The 21,852-nt window shown below is 43.8% G+C and overlaps 1 protein-coding gene across 4 annotated transcripts in view; it reads left to right on the top strand.

The window, feature by feature from the left end:
- LOC110490750 (cadherin-like and PC-esterase domain-containing protein 1) overlaps nt 1-21,852 on the top strand; it is a 66,510-nt gene that overhangs the window by 23,007 nt on the left and 21,651 nt on the right. For 2 of the 4 annotated variants that reach the window (XR_016486779.1, XR_016486778.1), the window contains exons 7-14: nt 4,076-4,206; nt 4,296-4,371; nt 5,381-5,545; nt 5,686-5,790; nt 7,663-7,752; nt 9,003-9,073; nt 11,501-11,687; nt 12,392-12,563. Coding sequence is in view for 2 of the 4 variants with exons in the window: in XM_090200448.1 (XP_090056574.1) it covers nt 4,076-4,206; nt 4,296-4,371; nt 5,381-5,545; nt 5,686-5,790; nt 7,598-7,752; nt 9,003-9,073; nt 11,501-11,687; nt 12,392-12,563 (1,062 nt within the window). In the remaining 2 variants the exon portion in view is untranslated. Of the gene's footprint in view, nt 1-4,075; nt 4,207-4,295; nt 4,372-5,380; nt 5,546-5,685; nt 5,791-7,597; nt 7,753-9,002; nt 9,074-11,500; nt 11,688-12,391; nt 12,564-21,852 lie in introns of all 4 variants that reach the window. The other 2 variants (XM_090200448.1, XM_090200447.1) reach the window with 1 other exon arrangement.

Here is a 21,852-nt window from a genome sequence, read left to right as displayed (position 1 = left end):
ATTAGACCAGTAGAAATCTGTCCATTGGGGTGATGAGTCCAAATTTTAGATTTTTTGTTCAAACCGCCATGTCTTTGTGAGACGCAGAGTAGGTAAAAGGATGATCTCCGCATGTGTGGCTCCCACCGTGAAGCATGGAGAAGGAGGTGTGATGGTGCGGGGATGGTGTGAGGGTGCTTTGCTGGTGACACTGTATGTGATTTATTTAGAATTCAAGGCACACTTAACCAGCATGGCTACCACAGCATTCTGCAGTGATATGCCATCCCATATGGTTTGCACTTAGTGGGAATATAATTTGTTTTTCAACAAGACAATGACCCAAACACACCTCCAGGCTGTGTAAGGGCTATTTGACCAAGGAGAGTGATGGAGTGCTGCATCAGATGACCTGGCCTCCACAATCACCAAACCTTAACCCAATTGAAGATTGTTTGGACCGCCAAATGAAGGAAAAGCAGCCAACAAGTGCTCAGCATATGTGGGAACTCCTTCAAGACTGTTGGATAAAGCATTCCTCATGAAGCTGGTTGAGAGAATGCCAAGAGTGTGCAAAGCTGTCATCAAGGCAAAGGGTGGCTACTTTGATGAATTGGTTTATCACTTTTTTGGTTGCTACATGATTCCATATGGGTTATTTCATAGTTTTGATGTCTTCACTGTTATTCTACAATGTAGAAAATAGTACAAATAAAGAAAAACCATTGAATGAGTTGGTGTGTCCAGACTTTTGACTGGTACTATATACATATACAAAAGTTTGGAGTCACTTAGAAATGTCCTTGTTTTTGAAAGAAAAACACGTTTTTTTTGTCCATTAAAATAACATCAAAATGATTAGAAATACAGTGTAGACATTGTTAATGTTGCAAATGACTATTGTAGCTGGAAACGGCTGATTTTTAATAGAATATCTACATAGGCGTACAGAGGCCCATTATCAGCTACCATCACTCCTGTGTTCCAATGTCACGTTGTGTTAGCTAATCCAAGTTTATCATTTTAAAAGGCTAATTGATCATTTTGCAATTATGTTAGCACAACTGAAAACTGTTGTTCTGATTAAAGAAGCAATACAACTGGCATTCTTTAGACTAGTTGAATATCTGGAACATCAGCATTTGTGGGTTCGATTACAGGCTCAAAATGGCCACAAACAAAGCACTTTCTGGAACTCGTCAGTCTATTCTTGTTCTGAGAAATGAAGAGTATTCCATGTGAGAAATTGCCAAGAAACTGAAGATCTCGTATAATGCTGTGTGCTACTCCCTTCACAGAACAGCGCAAACTGGCTCTAACCAGAATAGAAAGAGGAGTGGGAGGCTCAGTGCACAACTGAGCAAGAGGAGAAGTACATTAGAGTGTCTAGTTTGAGAAACAGACGCCTCACAAGTTCTCAACTAGCAGCTTCCTTAAATAGTACCCGCAAAACACCAGTCTCAACGTCACAGTGAAGAGGCGACTCCGGGACGCCGGCCTTCTAGGCAGAGTTCCTCTGTGTCTGTGTTCTTTTGCCCATCTTAATCTTTTAGTTTTATTGGCCAGTCTGAGATATGGCTTTTAATTTGCAACTCTGCCTAGAGGGCCAGCAAGTGACCCCAAAGTTTTGAATGGTAGTGTATATCACAATGACCAATGCCAGGTGGTCACCCAACGACACTGCAGTCAGTTCTCCTGTACATGGAGCAAAGAGTTTGCAGGTTTGTTTCCAGTCAGATCCAGCAACCAGAATCTTAGACATAGTTTATATGCTCAGAACCTCTATACTTCTTCCTATACTTCTTCCAAAAATGTGGTTTCTTCTTTCAAAAACAAGGACATTTCGAAGTGACCCTAAACTTTTGAACGGTAGTGTCTATATAACCTATTTTATTTAATAGCCCTGAGTTCTTGATAAAGCTGGACCTACATTAAACATAGTAGCTATACACTGAGCTATGCCTCTTAGAAAACGCTTGTTTCTCCAGAATGTTTGCGCTGCGTATTTTCTCCATGTGGTGAGGCTGGCTATTGCTCCTAAATGAGCTTAGGGCTTTCAATTGTGCTGCAAACAGACCAAGTATAATGACATAATGTTTTTGATATTTATTTTCTCCAGTTATTTCTTAAAGTTACATTCTAACAACTAATGTTGTTTTTGTGCTTCTTTAGTTGTAAACTACTGCCAGAAACACAGTAAAGTGTTCCTTTCCAATAACCCAACTTTCCACTCTGTTATACCAATCAACTATTGACAATTTTTTTTCTCTCCTCAATTTCATGGTTGGTAGTTACAGTCTTGTCTCATCACTGCAACTCCCGTACGGACTCGGGAGAGGTGAAGGTTGAGAGCCATGTTCCGAAACACAAGCAAACTGCTTCTTGACACAATGAACATCCAACCCGGATGTCAGCCGCACCAATGTGTTGGAGGAAACACCATACACCTGGTCAGCGTGCACTGCGCCCGGCCCGCCACAGGAGTTGCTAGTGCGCGATGAGACAAGGATATCCCTGCCAGTCAAACCCTCCCTAACCCGGACAACGCTGGGCCAATTGTGCGCCGCCCCATGGGCCTCCCAGGACAGGCTCGAACCCAGAGTCTCTGGTGGCCAGTCAAAGAGAGGAGTCACAAAAAGCACAAATAGAGATCAAATGAATCACTAACCTTTGATGATCTACATCAGATGACATTCATAGGACTTGATGTTACACAATACATGTATGTTTTGTTTGATAAAGTTCATATTTATATAAAAGAATCTCAGTATACATTGGCACGTTACGTTCACTAGTTCCAAAAACATCCGGTGATATTGCAGAGAGCCACATCAATTTACAGAAATACTCATTATAAATGTCGATGAAAATACAATTGTTAGACATGGAAATATAGATATACCTCTCCTTAATGCAACCGCTGTGTCAGATTTCAAAAAAACTTTACGGAAAAAGCAAACCATGATTTCTGTTGGAGTCAACATAAATCAGAAATAACATTATAAATATTTCCTTACCTTTGATGATCTTCATCAGAATGCACTCCCAGGAATCGCAGTTCCACAACAAATGCTTGATTTGTTCGATAATGTCCATTGTAGTAGCTACTTTTGTTAGGGTGTTTAGTACACAAATCCAAACTTGTCAAAGTAAGTATAGAATCAATCTGGGTTGAAAATCGACCAACCTCAGATTTCCCACTTCCTGTTTGGATTTCTTCTCAGGTTTTTGCCTGCCATATGAGTTTTGTTATACTCACAGACATCATTCAAACAGTTTTAGAAACGTCAGAGTGTTTTCTATCCAATACTAATAATAAAATGCATATATTAGCAACTGGAACTGAGGAGCAGGCCGTTTACTCTGGGCACCTCTGGGCACCTTTCATCCAAGCTACTCAATACTGCCCCTGCAGCCATAAGAAGTTAAAAGGCCCTGTTAATATTGTTCCGTGTGTGTGTTTGTTCGTGCGTGCGTGTATGCCAGTGCATGTGTTATTGTGGACTAGCCAACCACACCACATGCTTCGGATTTGAGCACAGTAATGCCTGATTCCCAACCCTGTCCATCCGTCACTCACTGGCACCCTATTGGCATTATCTCAAATGAAATCTGTCTCTGTCAGATGAAATGTAATCTAACCTGATTAGCTCCATGAGATGTAATGTGTGATGGGACTGAGAGTGAGAGTTGTTGACTTTTTCTTCTGTCATATCATAGCTGGGGTTGTGGATTAGTGAATGTGGACTATTACCGCCACCTTTTGGAACAGAGTATTAAGTGTTTATTTTTCCGCAGCATTGCGTAGCAAGTGATCAATCCCTTTTAAATATTACATTTACATGGAATCTCTCCATACGAGCGCAAATCAGTTATTGCCTTGATTGATATTGAGGTGTTACAATTAAGTTGCACTCTATCCAACTCTGCTGGGTACAGACTTGAACTTCTTCAGACTTTTTTAACACTGACAAAACTTTTCTATCTTCTTTATCCACCCTCTCTCTTTCTCTATCGCTTTTTCTCTTTTTCTCGCTCTTTCTGTCTTTATTTTTTTCACCCTTGCTTTCTCCTTCTCTTCATCTCTCTCTCTCAGCTCAAGCCCTTTCTTCTCCAGCAGCTGGGTCCTGTTGCGTCCCATGAGGCATTGGACCATGTGAAGGAGGTCATAGGTCAGGTGTTGAGGGCGGCAGCATTGACCAATGAGGAGCCTAACTCTCGGCACAGGTTAGCCAGCCTTGGATCAACCTCACAACTGTTCATCTCTGTGCATCATTCTGAATTGTCACTAGTCTATGTGACTGTTTCTCCTGTAGCTGGTGTCTCCTGTGTTTCCAGCTGATGACATTTACTCTTCAGTTCAGTGGTTCCCTTCTACCTGTCATTGTGAAGGTAAGAGGGGGTTATTGCTGGGTCGGCACATTGCTACTGTAGCCGGTCTCTACTGATGTTTTTTAGAGTAGTCACGAGGTGGCGCCATAAGACTGTGATACTAGCAACATTCAAAGACAGCAACATAAACTATATATAAAAAGGTACATGGACACCCCTTCAAATGAGTGGATTCGGCTATTTCAGCCACACCCGTTGCTGACAGGTTGAGCACACAGCCATGCAATCTCCATAGACAAACTTTGACAGTATAATGGCCTTACTGAAGAGCTTTACCATCTGGCAGTCCAACGAACAAATCTGGTTTTGGCGGATGCCAGGAGAACGCTACATGCCCCATTGCATAGTGCCAACTGTAAAGTTTGGTGGAGGAGGAATAATGGACTGGGGCTGCTTTTCATGGTTTGGGTTAGGCTCCTTTGTTCCAGTGAAGTGAAATATTCTACTGCGTGATACAACTAGTCACAGTGATAAAAGCCATTACACTTAAAGGGCCTCCCTTGAAGTATTTTAATTGGTTTGACCCAAAGATTCCTTCCCCCTTTTCCAGATTCCAAACATGGTGTCCATTGGCTCCATGCCTATAACCCGAGCCACTAATAAACATGATGATGTTTCCTTCTGTAGGCTGTATAGCCTGTTCCATGTACTCATCTTAGGAAGACCGACATGTCTCAGTTCAATGTGACCAACTCCTTCCTTGAATTCCCCTCATTGCTTACACCTCTCCAATACGTTCAGACCTCTAAGTGTGAGTCAGGGTGGAGGGAATGGAGCGGGTCATTGTGTTGGCACCCATTCATACGTTTCCAAAGGTATTAAGATAACTCATATATCCACTAGGTGGCAGAACGTGCTTACTCTCAGTGCAGTCCCTTAATGAAAGCCATTGCTAAATATTTCCCTTAATAACTCATTTATCCACTAGGTGGCAGAACGTGCTTACTCTCAGTGCAGTCCCTTTAATGAAAGCCATTGCTAAATGTTTCCCTTAATCCCTGTCTGAAAGGCTGAGACTGACCTGCACTTTGATGGGCTGAGGGACCCAGGGTTTGACGGACAGATCACAAAAGAGTTCATCCTGGAAGATGCTCTTCTCTTCCTGCTCCCAGCACACAGTGGACAGGCCCGACGGAAGAGCCCTTCACACACCGAGACAGACGATGGACAGAGGGTACTAAACAACCGTGTTTGACTTAATAAAGCACTCAATACTATGAGGGCAATGACGATGGACTCCTTTAAACATAATTACCATAATTAACATAATAATTCCATTAACCTTCACAATTTGTTTTGTGTGTTTCTGGTCAGTTTGGTGGCTGTGGGGGGCCATATGGTCTCTGTCTGCCAGAACACCAGACTCTCCTCCTCCTCCAGTTCCTCCGTCAGCTGAGGACACCAGGGCCATTTGAACTGGTAAACCTCGATTCCACATTACTCTCTGTTACAGTGCATTCGGAAAGTATTCAGACCCCTTCACTTTTTCCACATTTTGTTATGTTACAGCCTTATTCGCAAATGGATAAAAATAGTTTTTTTCCCCTCATCAATCTACACACAATACCCCATAATGACAAAGCAAAAACAGGTTTTTAGAAATTTGTGCAAATGTATTAAACATTTAAAACTGAAATATCACATTTACATAAGTATTCAGACCCTTTACTCAGTACTTTGTTGAAGCACCTTTGGCAGCGATTACAGCCTCGAGTCTTCTTGGGTATGACGCTACAATCTTAGCACACCTGTATTTGGTGAGTTTCTCCCATTCTTCTCTGCAGATCCTCTCACACTCTGGCAGGTTGGATGGGGAGCGTCGCTACACAGCTATTTTCTGATCTTTCCAGAGATGTTTGATCGGGTTCAAGTCCGTGCTCTGGCTGGGCCAATCAAATGACAGTCAGAGACTTGTCCCAAAGCCAGTCCTGCGTTGTCTTGGCTGTGTGCTTAGGGTCATTGTCCTGTTGGAAGGTAACCTTCGCCACAGTCTGAGGTCCTGAGCGCTCTGGAGCCGGTTTTTTGATCAAGGATCTCTCTGTACTTTGCTTTGTTCATCTTTCCCTCGATCCTGACGAGTCTCCCAGTCCCTGCCGCTGAAAAACATCCCCACAGCATGATGCTGCCACCAGCATGCTTCACTGTAGGGATGGTATTGGCCAGGTGATGAGCTGTGTCTTGTTTCCTCCAGATGTAACGCTTGTCATTCAGGCCAAAGAGTTCAATCTTGGTTTCATTAGACCAGAGAATCTTATTTCTCATGGTTCGAGAGTCCTATAGGTGCCTTTTGGCAATCTCCAAGTGGGATGTCATGTGCCTTTTACTGAGGTGTTGCTTTCGTCTGGCCACTACCAAAAAGGCCTGATTGGTGGAGTGCTGAAGAGATGGTTGTCCTTCTGGAAGGTTCTCCCATCTCCACAGAGGAACTCCAGAGTTCTGTCAGAGTGACCATCGGGTTCTTGGTCACCTCCCTAACCAAGGCCCTTCTCCCCTGATTGCTCAGTTTAGCCAGGTGTCCAGCTCTAGGAAGAGTATTGGTGGTTCAAAACTTATTCCATTAAAGAATGGTGTAGGCCACTCTGTTCTTGAAGACCTTCCACGATGCAGACATGTTTTGGTACCCTTCCCCAGATCTGTGCCTCGACACAATCCTGTCTCGGAACTCTGCAGACAATTCCTTCGACTTCATGGCTTGGTTTTTGCTCTGATATGCACTGGGAACTGTGGGACCTTACATAGACATCTGTGTGTGCCTTTCCAAATCATGTCCAATCAATTGAATTTGCCACAGGTGGACTCCAATCAAGTTGTAGAAACATCTCAAGGATGATCAATGGGAAACAGGATGCACATGAGCTCAATTTTGAGTCTCATAGCAAAGGGTCTAAAAACTTATGTAAATAAGGTTTCTCATTTTTATTATTTGTAATACATTTGCAAACATTTCTAAAAACCTGTTTTCGCTTTGTCATTATGAGGTATTGTGTGTAGATTGATGAGGGGAAACATTGATTTAATCCATTTTGGAATAAGGCTGTAACGTAATAAAATGTGGAAAAGGGGCAGGGGTCTGAGTACTTTCCGAATGCACTGTATAGAATATAACCAGATGAATTGTAAAGCATAACGTAGTCAATGCTACAGAACAGGTACAGTGGTTCCAGATTGTAATCATGTTATTTAGATTTTCTGTATTCCCAGTAACTGAAAACCAGTCTATATCCAGCTTTATCCTGCAGCTTCTCCAGAGCGCTCTCCTATCCAAGACTTTCTGTTTCGATCGTTCCCTAGAGCAGAGGAGTCTGGGAGTGGGCGACATTTCTCAGCATTGTTGGACAGAATCTGTTCTCATTATACAGAGCAGAGGAACCAGACTTACAGGTGGGCACAAGCGTGCACACACACACACACACACACACACACACACACACACACACATCAATCAGTTCACATGAGGTTCTGTTACCTTGCTCTTCCCCCTTGGTGTTGTCTTACTCTCCGTATATTTGGAAATGATAGACCAAACAATTGACCAGACAAATGACTGGGCTGGGGGAATAAAGCTTGGCTGAATTTAAGGATGTTTTTCGTTCCCCAACCTCCCCTAAGAATCCCTTCACTAGCCCCTGGCACATGTATGTTAGTCTGGCTGTAGCAGGAGAGAGGAGCTTCATGCCCATTCCTCTCAGACTGGAACATAATTAGGTTAAATCCCTGCTTGGCTGGGTGCTGGCTCCACTGGCAGGCCCCATCCGGCCTCCCATCCTTCCCATGGCTGTGGCACGGAGCTGGGCTGCTGGAACTCAGAACACAGCCTCCCTCTGCCCTCGGGCTGGGTGGACTTCTGGTGCTGAGCACGGAGCTAGGAGCATGTAGCACGCTCACGGGCAGGGAACCAGGCGAAATTATGAGGATGATGGGAAGAAAGAATGGGAGGTAGTAGAGGAATGGGGATGGTAAGGGGTAGAGGAGGGGTTGGTGATGGAAGGGTTTGGAAGAGGACTGGAAGGGGGAACAGGGTGCTGGATGTGGGAAATGGAGGAAACAGGGGTGGAGGATACATATTTTTATTTAACCTTTATTTAACTAGGCAAGTCAGTTTAAGAACAAATTCTTATTTACAATGACGGCCTAGAGAAGAAGAAAAGGGAGAGTTTATCAGGCTAGAGAAAAAGGAGGGAGTGTCTGGAGAACAGCCAGTATAGTTTACTTTGATTGGGTGAGGGTTATAACAAGTGTTGATAATCCCCTCTGGACCTCATATAGGCCAAAAGGGAACCAATTGGAATGTTGACGCTGGCCAGGAAAGTGTGTGTGTGTGTGTGTGTGTGTGTGTGTGTGTGTGTGTGTGTGTGTGTGTGTGTGTGTGTGTGTGTGTGTGTGTGTGTGTGTGTGTGTGTGTGTTTGATCACCATATGTGTGTTTTTACTATATCCATATTTGTGCAGTTGGTTCGTGTGAGACTGTGAATGTGCTTGAAATACTTTTATTAGAGGGCTTAAAGTCTGTCACCACTCTTGTTTTTTTTTATTGCAAGGAAAGTCCTCAGAATGACTGAGTGGATGTTCCCATTAATCCCTGTTCCAATGGGACATTTCTTTTCTGAATAATGACTTCCATGTTTCCCATAGGACCAACAAGGCAGAGACACAGACCGGGTGGGACCAACACTCAGGCTCCCAGGACCTCCCTGGAGACAGAGGTGAGGCGGTGCTCAAGGTGTCGGCTAATTGGCTGGCTCTGGAGCACCTCACCAACGGGATACAGAGAAATGGATTGGAATTAGAATGCTGTATATCTCAATGGTTTGAAATGTGACGCTCTGAGTTCACCAGAGCTCCACACTGGGAGGCGTACGTGTCTTTTTGCAGAGCAAAACTGTTTGTGGAAGGTACAACACCGAGCACAGACCCTCTCGCTCACTCAACGTTGTCAATATACATCTAGTTTCCTTATAGGCCTATTTGTCAGGGAAACTGTTAGGCCAGCTATATAGCCTATTTCTGTTTGAGTCTTTTATTAAAGAATGTGAAACAATGTTTCTGTTTGATCCTTGCCATTACATCATGCATAGCTTTTCTTTATATGGCCTAAAATAAATGTGTTCATATGAGCAGAATGTTATCTATAGGTTATAGCATAACTCATTTTGTTCAGTTATGAAAATAAAACATTTAATGCAGAAAAAATTGATCTCGTAAAAGGCCGACATTTCAATTAAAAAAAGATTGGATGGATAGCTATGACAGTCCAGCAATCGAATTGCAAGTCTTTCTTATGCTAATAATCAAAATATCCTTCTTAAAATAATATTTCACTGCTACCCTCAGTATTCATATTATCAGAGGAGCAGAACAGGCAAGGGAACCTGAAGTTATCCTCTGTACGTGGAAAAAATATCCGGGCGCATGAAAGCTACACCAACAAACTGGAACGACAGACCGCAAATAAGTCCTTCTGGAAGTGCATCGAATACGATGCTTTCGAATGCCGATATCGCATAACCCTCACTGACGGCATTATCTCCAAGTTAACCGAACCATTTTCATACATATGACACAATACGATAGAGGCAGTAACGGGTCGATCGCGACAATTTATAACCTTTCAGACAATATAAAAAAACAGTGCCGCATCAGAAGCATCTGTACCTTTTCAGACAGTAAAATGTTCCTGGGGCATAGAATGTTCGGTAGTGTTTCCCTGACAACAATACTGCCCTACCTAGCATATCGTGGAACTGAGAAAAAATGCTTTTATTTACCATGGTTTCACAGTAACTTTATGCAGTTGCTCCTAATATGACCCTCATTTTCTCCCAAACGCAATACGATAGAGGCAGTATACTTGTCCACATAATTAAGCATGTATTTCATGTAGAAAAAATGACATTAACTAATTTTCGACCAAATGAGCAGTTACTGCCTTTTTGCTTGGTATGGTAGAATAATGGTAGGGTAGATGTGTTTTCTTTCCACTAAGAGTCACTGTATTTAACGAACTCCAAAGTACTTTTTAGGAGTGAGTGGTCTGCGCGCAGTCAGCAGAGAGGCAGGCTGCTTGCCATGGAGCTCGAGACAATATGATTGACAGTTTTCGTGGCGGAATTTAAAAAGCCATACTGTACCATTTCAGACAAACAAATGCTGTAGCTGAGGCGCTTTCAAAACACCACACTTTATATACCCATATTAACGAATTCATATAGGCCTAGGCTACAATATTCTGCCCATATGATCAACATGTATTTCAGGCCATAACAATATTCTTAGCCATACATGATTTAATGAAAAGCAGTAAGCATACAACTCATGAACACAATCATGCAATAGTTAGCAATAGTTAACATACACAACATTGTTTCACATTCTGTAATAACAGACTCTTTAAACACAATCATGCAATTGGCTACAGCTGGGTTCACAGCTTCACCCTGGCTTCACAGCTTCCCTGGGAAACTTGATGTAGCCTCACGCAAACCACAGAGCAGAGAATGAGCTCGCTTCTGCTGCAGTGTCCTGCTGCAGTGTCCAAGGTAAAATAATAATTTGGGCTGGTAGGGTGGGTATGTGGCCCTACTGTGCCCCCTGAATCTGCAAACTGCTTGAGGTTGGCACACACCAGAGTCAATTGCCTCCACAGAAAGCGAGCATTCTCTGGGCTTGTGCTCAACACGTGTGGACCTTGTTATTAACATTCCTCTATGTGTATTAACATTTTACCCTCCCATTACATAATTGTGTGTGTGTGTGTGTGTTGGTGTGAATGTCTTTAACTTTAATAAACACGTACACACACACACACTGAGCATGCGTGTTTTAAATAACCATCTTTGTTCTTTGATGCTCCTTCTGGTGGATAAATGTGAACAGTATCCTGAATATCTTTGGGCTCAGACATAGCAATGGCGTTTGCTGGCCGAGAGTACTTAACACCTCTGAACGTAATTTAGAGTGCGCACCAATTTTGCATGTACAGTCGCATGAAAAATACAGAGGGTGGTCCCTAAAACACAGCGCGCTGAACGATCCGGCAGATGAACGCTAGATCCGCGTACGGTGTGACGTGTGCAAGCCTTTTTATCTGTGCATAATCCGTTCTCTCTCTCTCTCCCTGTGGTGTGTATCAGAGCGGTGTGTGGACCCCCACCTCAGACAACTGTACACAGACCTCCCTCTGACCCTCAGCCCCCCCTTCAGTCCCTGGGTGAAGGACTACCGTGCTGAGGTCCCCTTTGACGTGGTGACCCTACGCCTCCGCCCTGAGCCCATCAGCCCAGCCTGTCACATACACCTGGACGAGCACAGAGGACCTAGGTGAGACCCTCCCAGCCATGACCTTTCACCCTGTGAGTCACAAGCTGGGCTTTCAAATGTATCCTGGGTCACATTCAGTGAGATGGAAGGTGTTAGCAGTCATATAGTTAGATCTCCAACAAGCCCTTTCATAGGTTAAATGGATCTTGTCCTATATTGCTTACACCAGCCCAGTCTTAAGGTCTATAATATAGTATATAGTATATATAATATATATATAATATATAATATAATATAATATAGTAAGTTAGTTATAGCATCTGAATTCTGGGTATGTGTGTTTTCAGTCCAGTGTTTTGGTCAGGGGATGTTTCCATGTCATTCTGAGTTCTACTCTGTGTGATTGTAGAACTCTGTTTCTTATGTCTGCAGCTTTGATCTCGGCAGCCAATCCCTGATTAGCACCCATTAGACTCAGTAGCACTGGGGTCAGAGGATTGACCTCTGACGGACAGAAGCACACACACACACACCCACACACACACACACACACACACACGTAAGACGGCCACACACATAGCGCTAAACGTGACATTTAGGAATGATTCTATAATCTCCCTCAGCCCCCTGTCCTCTCTCTCACCATCCTGTGTGTGTGTTTTCATCTCTACGCTCTGTGTGTGTGCTTGTACTTATGTGTGTTTCGTCTCCCTGGACCTCTCTGGACATTGTTTCTGAGAAGCTCTGCTTCTGTTTTTCCACAGAACGGCTAACTACCCGGTCGGCCTGGGCAACAGCATAATCAACATCCTAGTGACGGACGAGTCGGCCGCCACAGAGCCCGTCGTCATGACAATATACACTCTACACATGTACCGCGAGAGTCGGCCTAGCCTGCCCATGTTTGGGGAGCATGTGATGTGTGGCTTCGTGCAGGTACGTGGTGCGGGCAGGGTGTTTCTACACGCTTGTAACTCACTACCATGCACTCACAGATGGACAAGCACTGTCAGAGACCTGGGCCCGTATTCACAAAGTCTCAGAATAGGAGTGCTGATAGAGGATCAGTGTTTAGTTTTAGATTATAATGAATAACTGTATATGGATAGGGGGGAACTGATCTTAGATCAACACTCTAAAATGTGTTTTCTTTTCTTCTCCATTATGAGTAAAACAAGGTAAAAATGTAAGGTTAGTGGGGCTTCACGTTCCCCATCAAGTTAACCAAGAGTGACTTCCTGTCTGGGGTTCACTGACTTTACTGGAGGACCACGTCAGAGGAACACAAAATACAATTTCCCTATTATCCCGTACCATATTCAAATGAGAGGCACTATTGACTTTTACAGAGGCATGGTTTCAATTCCCAGAGCATGTGAAGTGTTTCCTTTTATGAACAATGTTGGTCTGGCATCCAACACAAGTTTCATAGCATGTAAACAAAGGAGAATCAATTCATTCGGTGGAGAAGGAACAGTGCGGTTCCTTCGTTTCTACAGCATTTGTCATGTCGACGGTTGGGTTTCGCCCGAGGGAGCTTTCGTGGCTGGTCTGTGTAAAGTTTCGTGTCGGTTATGGCCGCGAATGGCGTTGGGAGGCAGTGGAGCAGCAGCCGTGTCGAGATAATGTTGGTTGATATTTCCAAGCCGGTATTTTCCAGATTACCCATTGGAATGTGGAGGAGCGGGGTCGGCGGGAGCCGTAAAGGGATTGAGAGGGTCTGATGTTCACATGAGTTCCTGTGGCAGGGGCTATATTTGAGCTTTCACACCCCAGTAAGAGTTTGGTTTGGGATGTGGTCCAGGACGCTCTGTCTCCCCCTCACCTGACACCCCCCCCACACACACACACACATTCACACTCACACACACTCTTCTCCAAACCTCCCTCCCTATCCCCCGATGCATCTTGGGTATGAGGGTGGCGATGGGGCGATGTCCCGGGGCGGGGCAGGGTTGATGGAGCGGACCCTTAGCTGACCAATCAATGCAGGGATATGAGCCGTTAAGAGGAGGAGCATTTCTAGAGATTTCAGATTTGAGGACATTATAGTGATAGAAACAGTAGGAGACAGTGGGGTAAGATAATTCAATTATTTACATTCAGCATCACTCCGTCAACAGAAATATGGTATTATTTCTAACAATGACAATCTACATAGATTTTAGGATGTTGTGTATCCCTGGAAATATAAAAGAATTCATGTTAACATTACAATTTTGAAAACATACCTTGTCCACAAAAAGTGGTCTCTTGATACAATTGATGGGGTACTTGAGCCGCGGGGCAGGGTAAATTAAACCTCCTACAAATCACTGTACTGAATCACAAACATTTAGTCCTTTAATAATTATAACCATCTTTCAACGCACCTAAAAAACACGTTACCTCATATCCCAGTGATGATGCCTTCCATTACAAGAAAATACGGAAATGTGCTCTACTTGCCATTGGCTCAACTGACTCCATGGCCATTGGCTCGACCATTGGCTCAACTGAACCCATGGCCATTGGCTCGACCATTGGCTCAACTGACCCCATGGCCATTGGCTCAACCATTGGCTCAACTGACCCCATGGCCATTGGCTCGACCATTGGCTCAACTGACTCCATGGCCATTGGCTCGACCATTGGCTCAACTGACTCCATGGCCATTGGCTCAACCATTGGCTCAACTGACCCCATGGCCATTGGCTCAACCATTGGCTCAACTGACCCCATGGCCATTGGCTCGACCATTGGCTCAACTGACTCCATGGCCATTGGCTCGACCATTGGCTCAACTGACTCCATGGCCATTGGCTCGACCATTGGCTCAACTGACCCCATGGCCATTGGCTCGACCATTGGCTCAACTGACCCCATGGCCATTGGCTCGACCATTGGCTCAACTGACCCCATGGCCATTGGCTCGACCACTGGCTCAACTGACCCCATGGCCATTGGCTCGACCATTGGCTCAACTGACTCCATGGCCATTGGCTCGACCATTGGCTCAACTGACTCCATGGCCATTGGCTCGACCATTGGCTCAACTGACCCCATGGCCATTGGCTCGACCATTGGCTCAACTGACCCCATGGCCATTGGCTCGACCATTGGCTCAACTGACCCTATGGCCATTGGCTCGACCATTGGCTCAACTGACCCCATGGCCATTGGCTCGACCATTGGCTCAACTGACCCCATGGCCATTGGCTCGACCATTGGCTCAACTGACCCCATGGCCATTGGCTCGACCATTGGCTCAACTGACCCCATGGCCATTGGCTCGACCATTGGCTCAACTGACCCCATGGCCATTGGCTCAACTGACTCCATGGCCATTGGCTCGACCATTGGCTCAACTGACCCCATGGCCATTGGCTCGACCATTGGTTCAACTGACTCCATGGCCATTGGCTCAACTGACCCCATGGCCATTGGCTCAACTGACCCCATGGCCATTGGCTCGACCATTGGCTCAACTGACCCCATGGCCATTGGCTCAACCATTGGCTCAACTGACCCCATGGCCATTGGCTCAACCATTGGCTCAACTGACTCCATGGCCATTGGCTCAACCATTGGCTCAACTGACTCCATGGCCATTGGCTCGACCATTGGCTCAACTGACCCCATGGCCATTGGCTCAACCATTGGCTCAACTGACTCCATGGCCATTGGCTCAACCATTGGCTCAACTGACTCCATGGCCATTGGCTCGACCATTGGCTCAACTGACTCCATGGCCATTGGCTCAACCATTGGCTCAACTGACTCCATGGCCATTGGCTCGACCATTGGCTCAACTGACTCCATGGCCATTGGCTCAACCATTGGCTCAACTGACTCCATGGCCATTGGCTCGACCATTGGCTCAACCATTGGCTCAACTGACCCCATGGCCATTGGCTCGACCATTGGCTCAACTGACCCCATGGCCATTGGCTCGACCATTGGCTCAACTGACCCCATGGCCATTGGCTCGACCATTGGCTCAACTGACCCCATGGTCATTGGCTCGACCATTGGCTCAACTGACTCCATGGCCATTGGCTCGACCATTGGCTCAACTGACCCCATGGCCATTGGCTCGACCATTGGCTCAACCATTGGCTCAACTGACTCCATGGCCATTGGCTCAACCATTGGCTCAACTGACTCCATGGCCATTGGCTCGACCATTGGCTCAACCATTGGCTCAACTGACCCCATGGCCATTGGCTCGACCATTGGCTCAACTGACCCCATGGCCATTGGCTCGACCATTGGCTCAACTGACCCCATGGCCATTGGCTCAACTGACCCCATGGCCATTGGCTCGACCATTGGCTCAACTGACCCCATGGCCATTGGCTCGACCATTGGCTCAACTGACCCCATGGCCATTGGCTCGACCATTGGCTCAACTGACCCCATGGCCATTGGCTCGACCATTGGCTCAACTGACTCCATGGCCATTGGCTCGACCATTGGCTCAACTGACCCCATGGCCATTGGCTCAACTGACCCCATGGCCATTGGCTCAACCATTGGCTCAACTGACCCCATGGCCATTGGCTCGACCATTGGCTCAACTGACTCCATGGCCATTGGCTCAACCATTGGCTCAACTGACCCCATGGCCATTGGCTCGACCATTGGCTGAACTGACCCCATGGCCATTGGCTCAACTTACCCTAAGGCAAACATTTGGACTATATTAGCCCACACAGATACAAGGATGCACTTTCATGCTAGGTTTAGGACCTCATATTGAAGCTTATAGAGACCCAAACTGATGTTTAGAGCAATCTTAAAATGATCTACTTTGGCTTAAATAAAAGCATCATGGAACTTCTAACATGATAAATTATTTTGATTTGGTGAAAATGTTTTTTTTTTTTTTTTTACCTAACTTGCTTACCTCTTTTTCCATGTGGTTTTTCCCTTCAGACTCCATGAAATGATGACCTCTTCCTAAATATTTGGTGAAATTAATAATTTTGTGTATGGTTTCCTAGAAACAAGGGTTGCTTAATTTACCCCTTTGGCTCAATTTACCCCACTCTCCCCTATGATGCTTCAAACATGCATACATACTTACACACACGGGCAACCACTTCTGAGCCTCATATGGACACACACATACTATATAAATACACACACACAGCTCATAACAGCTCCTGATGGTTCTCCCCTGCTGGTAGTGTGAGGGCTGTGGTTATTATGGTCCATTGGGAAGAGCTGACTGCCTCCCAAATTGTTATTGTGGTCACCGACCAGTCCTCACATCCCAGCAGGCATAAACCATCCTCTCCCATAGAACACGTCGTCCTGTTTTTGATCAGAAGCGAACGAGAGAAAAGAGGAGAAACATACTGAATCCTTGACAAATTGTTCACACAGCACAGCCACCAATAATTTCCTGGTGCTATTTTCTGTAGGCCTGTGAGATTAATGTTAATTATGTGTCTAACTGTCACGAATTCCCCATGAGTGTTGGTAAACATCTGAAGCCCTCACTTTTTTTCTCTTCTTCTCTCTCCTTTCTTTCTTTCTTTCTTTCTCTTTCTTTCTTTCTTTCTTTCTTTCTCTCTCCTTTCTCTCTCCTTTCTTTCTTTCTCTCTCCTTTCTCTCTCCTTTCTTTCTTTCTTTCTTTCTCTCTCCTTTCTTTCTTTCTTTCTTTCTTTCTTTCTTTCTTTCTTTCTCTCCTTTCTTTATTTCTTTCTTTCTTTCTCTCTCCTTTCTTTCTTTCTTTCTTTCTTTCTTTCTTTCTTTCTTTCTCTCCTTTCTTTCTCTCTCTTCTTTCTCTCTCCTTTCTTTCTTTCTTTCTTTCTCTCCTTTCTTTCTTTCTTTCTCTCTTCTTTCTCTCTCCTTTCTTTCTTTCTTTCTTTCTTTCTCTCCTTTCTTTCTTTCTCTCTTATTTCTCTCTCCTTTCTCTCTCCTTTCTTTCTTTCTTTCTCTCTCCTTTCTTTCTTTCTTTCTCTCCTTTCTTTCTTTCTCTCTTATTTCTCTCTCCTTTCTCTTTCCTTTCTTTCTTTATTTCTTTCTCTCTCCTTTCTTTCTTTCTTTCTCTCCTTTCTTTCTTTCTCTCTTCTTTCTCTCTCCTTTCTCTCACCTTTCTTTCTTTCTTTCTTTCTCTCTCCTTTCTTTCTTTCTCTCTTCTTTCTCTCTCCTTTATTTCTCTCTCCTTTCTCTCTCCTTTCTTTCTTTCTTTCTTTCTTTCTTTCTCCTTCTTTCTCTCTCTCTCTCTCTCTCTCGTGGACACATGCACATCCACACACTGGATTATATATAGGATAGAATTTGTCCCTTTGTAATTGTGTGTGTGTGGCTGGTATTCCAGCTTTGTGTCCTTGGTGTTGGGAGTGTTGCTACGGTTGTCCTCCCCATGCTCCCTCAGGGTTACTACAAGGTGTCTGGGTCTGGGCAAACACACTGTGTGAACCGCTCTACATTGTCCACTGTACCTCATTCTAACTCATTGATCATACCCCACCACAGCTGATACACTCACTTAAACACATAAGCACACCCACACAGCTGGTAACCCCTTCAGTGGGGGGTGGGGGTAAAGGTTACAGGTGTTTTACTCGTCTTGGGAACAAGGTCATTGCGGAGGAATAGACACATACCCTTCGTTCTCCTTTCATCTCAGTGCAAGGTGATACTGCTGGGTGTAGGCGTATGATGGGTTGGGGTCACAGGGTTGTGTGTGTGTGTGTGTGTGTGTGTGTGTGTGTGTGTGTGTGTGTGTGTGGAGAGAGAGAGAGAGAGAGAGAGCGAGAGAGAGAGAGAGAGAGCGAGAGAGAGAGAGAGAGAGAGAGAGAGAGAGAGAGAGAGAGAGAAAAAAAAAATAATTTGCCCATACACCCAGTCCCAAATCAGCCTCTAGCATATCTGAGAGTAACCCCTCCTGGCTGATAGGATGGTAGTTGTGATTCTCTTTATGCAAAGTAAAAAAATATGACATTCATTACAATGACGCTTATTATCATATCTGATGTGGATATTACAGTCATCTCCGAAATTATTGGCGCCATTGATAAAGATCAACAAATAATACTATGTCTAATACCATATATAAAAGCTATATTGAATGCTCAAAAACATTTGGGATTAATATTTTATAGTATTATTTTTTAGTAATAATACAATTATTTTATAGTATTACTCAGAGATAATTTTTTTGCAAGGAATCTTTTTTTCTTCTAAAAAGGAAGGTATTAAAATGATTGGCACCCCTGTTTTCAATGCTTTATTCACCCTCCCCTTGTGAGGATAACGGCACTGAGACTTTTTCTAAAACGTTTATGAAACACATTGGGAGGGAGCTTGGACCATTCGTCTTGGACCCTTGATATTCTTCGGTCTGTGCTTATAGACTGCACTCGTCAATTCAAGCCACAGACTTTCAATGGGGTTCAAGTCCGGACACTGAGATGACTATTGCAAATTGTTGAGTTTGTGGTCAATTAATCCTTTCTTTGTGGATTTTCTTTGAAGATCCACTTACGGCCAAGTTTCAGCCTTCTGGCAGAGGCAACCAGGTTTTTTGCAAAAATGTCCTGGTACTTGGTAGAGTTCATAATGCTTAACAGATGCCCCAAGACCAGTGAAGCAAAATATCCCCATAACATCAACGATCCACCACCATACTTTACAGTAGGTATGAGGCTATTTTCTGCATATGCATTACCATTGGTTTCTGTGGCTAAAGACCTCTATTGTCCTCTCATCTGACCATAGCACCTGGTTCCAATCCAAGTGTCAATGCCGTTTAGCAAACTTGAGTCTAATTGTGGATTTGGATACTTGGTTACCCCAAGTTGCGAGCAACACTTCCTTTCCAGTGGTTTTAAATGTATTAATTGTTATCTTAATAGTGGTAAATGGTAAATAAATACAGTTGAAGTCGGACGTTTACATACACCTTAGCCAAATACATTTAAACTTTCATTTTTCAATACATTTCAACTTTTCACAATTCCTGACATTTAATCCTAGTAAATATTCCCTGTCTTAGGTCAGTTAGGATCACCACTTTATTTTAAGAATGTGAATTTCTTTCATCACATTCAAAGTCCAGACCTGAATCCAATCGAGAATCTGTGGAAAGAACTGAAAACTGCTGTTCACAAATGCTCTCCATCCAACCTCACTGAGCTCGAGCTGTTTTGCAAGGAGGAATGGGAAAAAATGTCAGTCTCTCGATGTGCAAAACTGATAGAGACATACGCCAAGCGACTTACAGCTGTAATCGCAGCAAAAGGTGGCGCTACAAAGTATTAACTTAAGGGGGCTGAATAATTTTGCACGCCCAATTTTTCAGTTTTTGATTTGTTAAAAAAGTTTGAAATATCCAATAAATGTCGTTCCACTTCATGATTGTGTCCCACTTGTTGTTGATTCTTCACAAAAAAATACAGTTTTATATCTTTATGTTTGAAGCCTGAAATGTGTCAAAAGGTCGCAAAGTTCAAGGGGGCCGAATACTTTCGCAAGGCACTGTACACTCAATTAGTATCTGATAGCATTGCCTTTAAATTGTTTAACTTGGGTCAAACGTGTCAGGTAGCCTTCCACAAGCTTCCTACAATAAGTTGGGTGAATTTTGGCCCATTCCTCCTGACAGGGCTGGTGTAACTGAGTCAGGTTTGTAGGCCTCCTTGCTCGCACATGCTTTTTCAGTTCTGCCCACACATTTTCTATAGGATTGAGGTCAGGGCTTTGTGATGGCCACTCCAATACCTTGACTTTGTTGTCCTTAGGCCATTTTGAAACAACTTTGGAAGTATGCTTGGGGTCATTGTCCATTTGGAAGACCCATTTGCGACCAAGCTTTAAGCTTTCCTGACTGATGTCTTGAGATGTTGCTTCAATATATAATTTTTCTGCCTCATGATGCCATCTATTTTGTGAAGTGCACCAGTCCCTCCTGCAGCAAAGCACCCCCACAACATGATGCTGCCACCTCCGTGCTTCAAGGTTGAGATGGTGTTCTTCGGCTTGCAAGCATCCCCCTTTTTCCTCCAAACATAACGATGGCGATTATGGTCAAACAGTTCTATTTTTGTTTCATAGGACCAGAGGACATTTCTCCAAAAATTACGATCTTTGTCCCCATGTGCAGTTGCAAACCGTAGTCTGGCTTTTTGATGGCGGTTTTGGAGCAGTGGCTTCTTCCTTGCTGAGCAGCCTTTCAGGTTATGTCGATATTGGACTCGTTTCACTGTGGATATAGATACTTTTGTACCTGTTTCCTCCAGCATCGTTACAAGGTCCTTTGCTGTTGTTCTGGGATTGATTTGCACTTCTTCGCACCAAAGTACATTCATCTCTAGGAGCCAGAACGCATCTCTTTCCTGAGCGGTATGACGGCTGCGTGGTCCCATGGTGTTTATACGTGCATACTATTGTTTGTACAGATGAACGTGGTACCTTCAGGCATTTGGAAATTGCTCCCAAGGATGAACCAGACTTGTGGAGGTCTGCCATTTTTTTCTGAGGTCTTGGCTGATTTCATTTGATTTTCCATGATGTCAAGCAAAGAGGCACTGAGTTTGAAGGTAGGCCTTCAAATACATCCACAGGTACACCTCCAATTGACTCAAATGATGTCAGTTAGCCTATCAGAAGCTTCTAAAGCCATGACACCATTTTCTGGAATTTTCCAAGCTGTTTAAAGGCACAGTCAACTTAGTGTATGTAAACTTCTGACCCACTGGAATTGTGATACAGTGAAATAATCTGTCTGTAAACAATTGTTGTAAAAATGTCTTGTGTCATGCACAAATTAGAAACTATAGTTTGTTAATTAACAAGAAATTTGTGGAGTGGTTGAAAAATAAGTTTTAATGACTCCAACCTAAGTGCATGTAAACCTCCGACTTCAACTGTAGCTATTTTTGTACCCATTGCCTGATTTATGAACCATGGTGTTTCCTCATTTTTATACCCCAGTGAAACAGGAAGCCATGGAAGGCCACAATACAGTTCCTTAAACTTAAACATTTTTAAAATAAAATAAATAAAGCATGTATTTATAATAATCTTCAGGAATTATTTTTGGAGAATTTATTTTATTACTTTTTAAACAAAAATATTTACTCTGGGCAATTGGATTAGTGTAAAATAACATTCCTCTCTAATTTTCCAAAGTGTGTGTTTTTTCAATATAGCTCAGTATTTGTATTATTTATTTGATGCATTATTGTTTTTGATCGTCTTTATCAAGAGTGCCAATCATTTCTGAGGTGAC

Source organism: Oncorhynchus mykiss, chromosome 15 (assembly GCF_057628025.1).
Source record: "Oncorhynchus mykiss isolate SJ-2025 chromosome 15, ASM5762802v1, whole genome shotgun sequence".
Taxonomy (NCBI): domain Eukaryota; kingdom Metazoa; phylum Chordata; class Actinopteri; order Salmoniformes; family Salmonidae; genus Oncorhynchus; species Oncorhynchus mykiss.
Note: the sequence above shows the minus strand (reverse complement) of the source record. Positions and strands in the feature narration are given on the sequence as shown.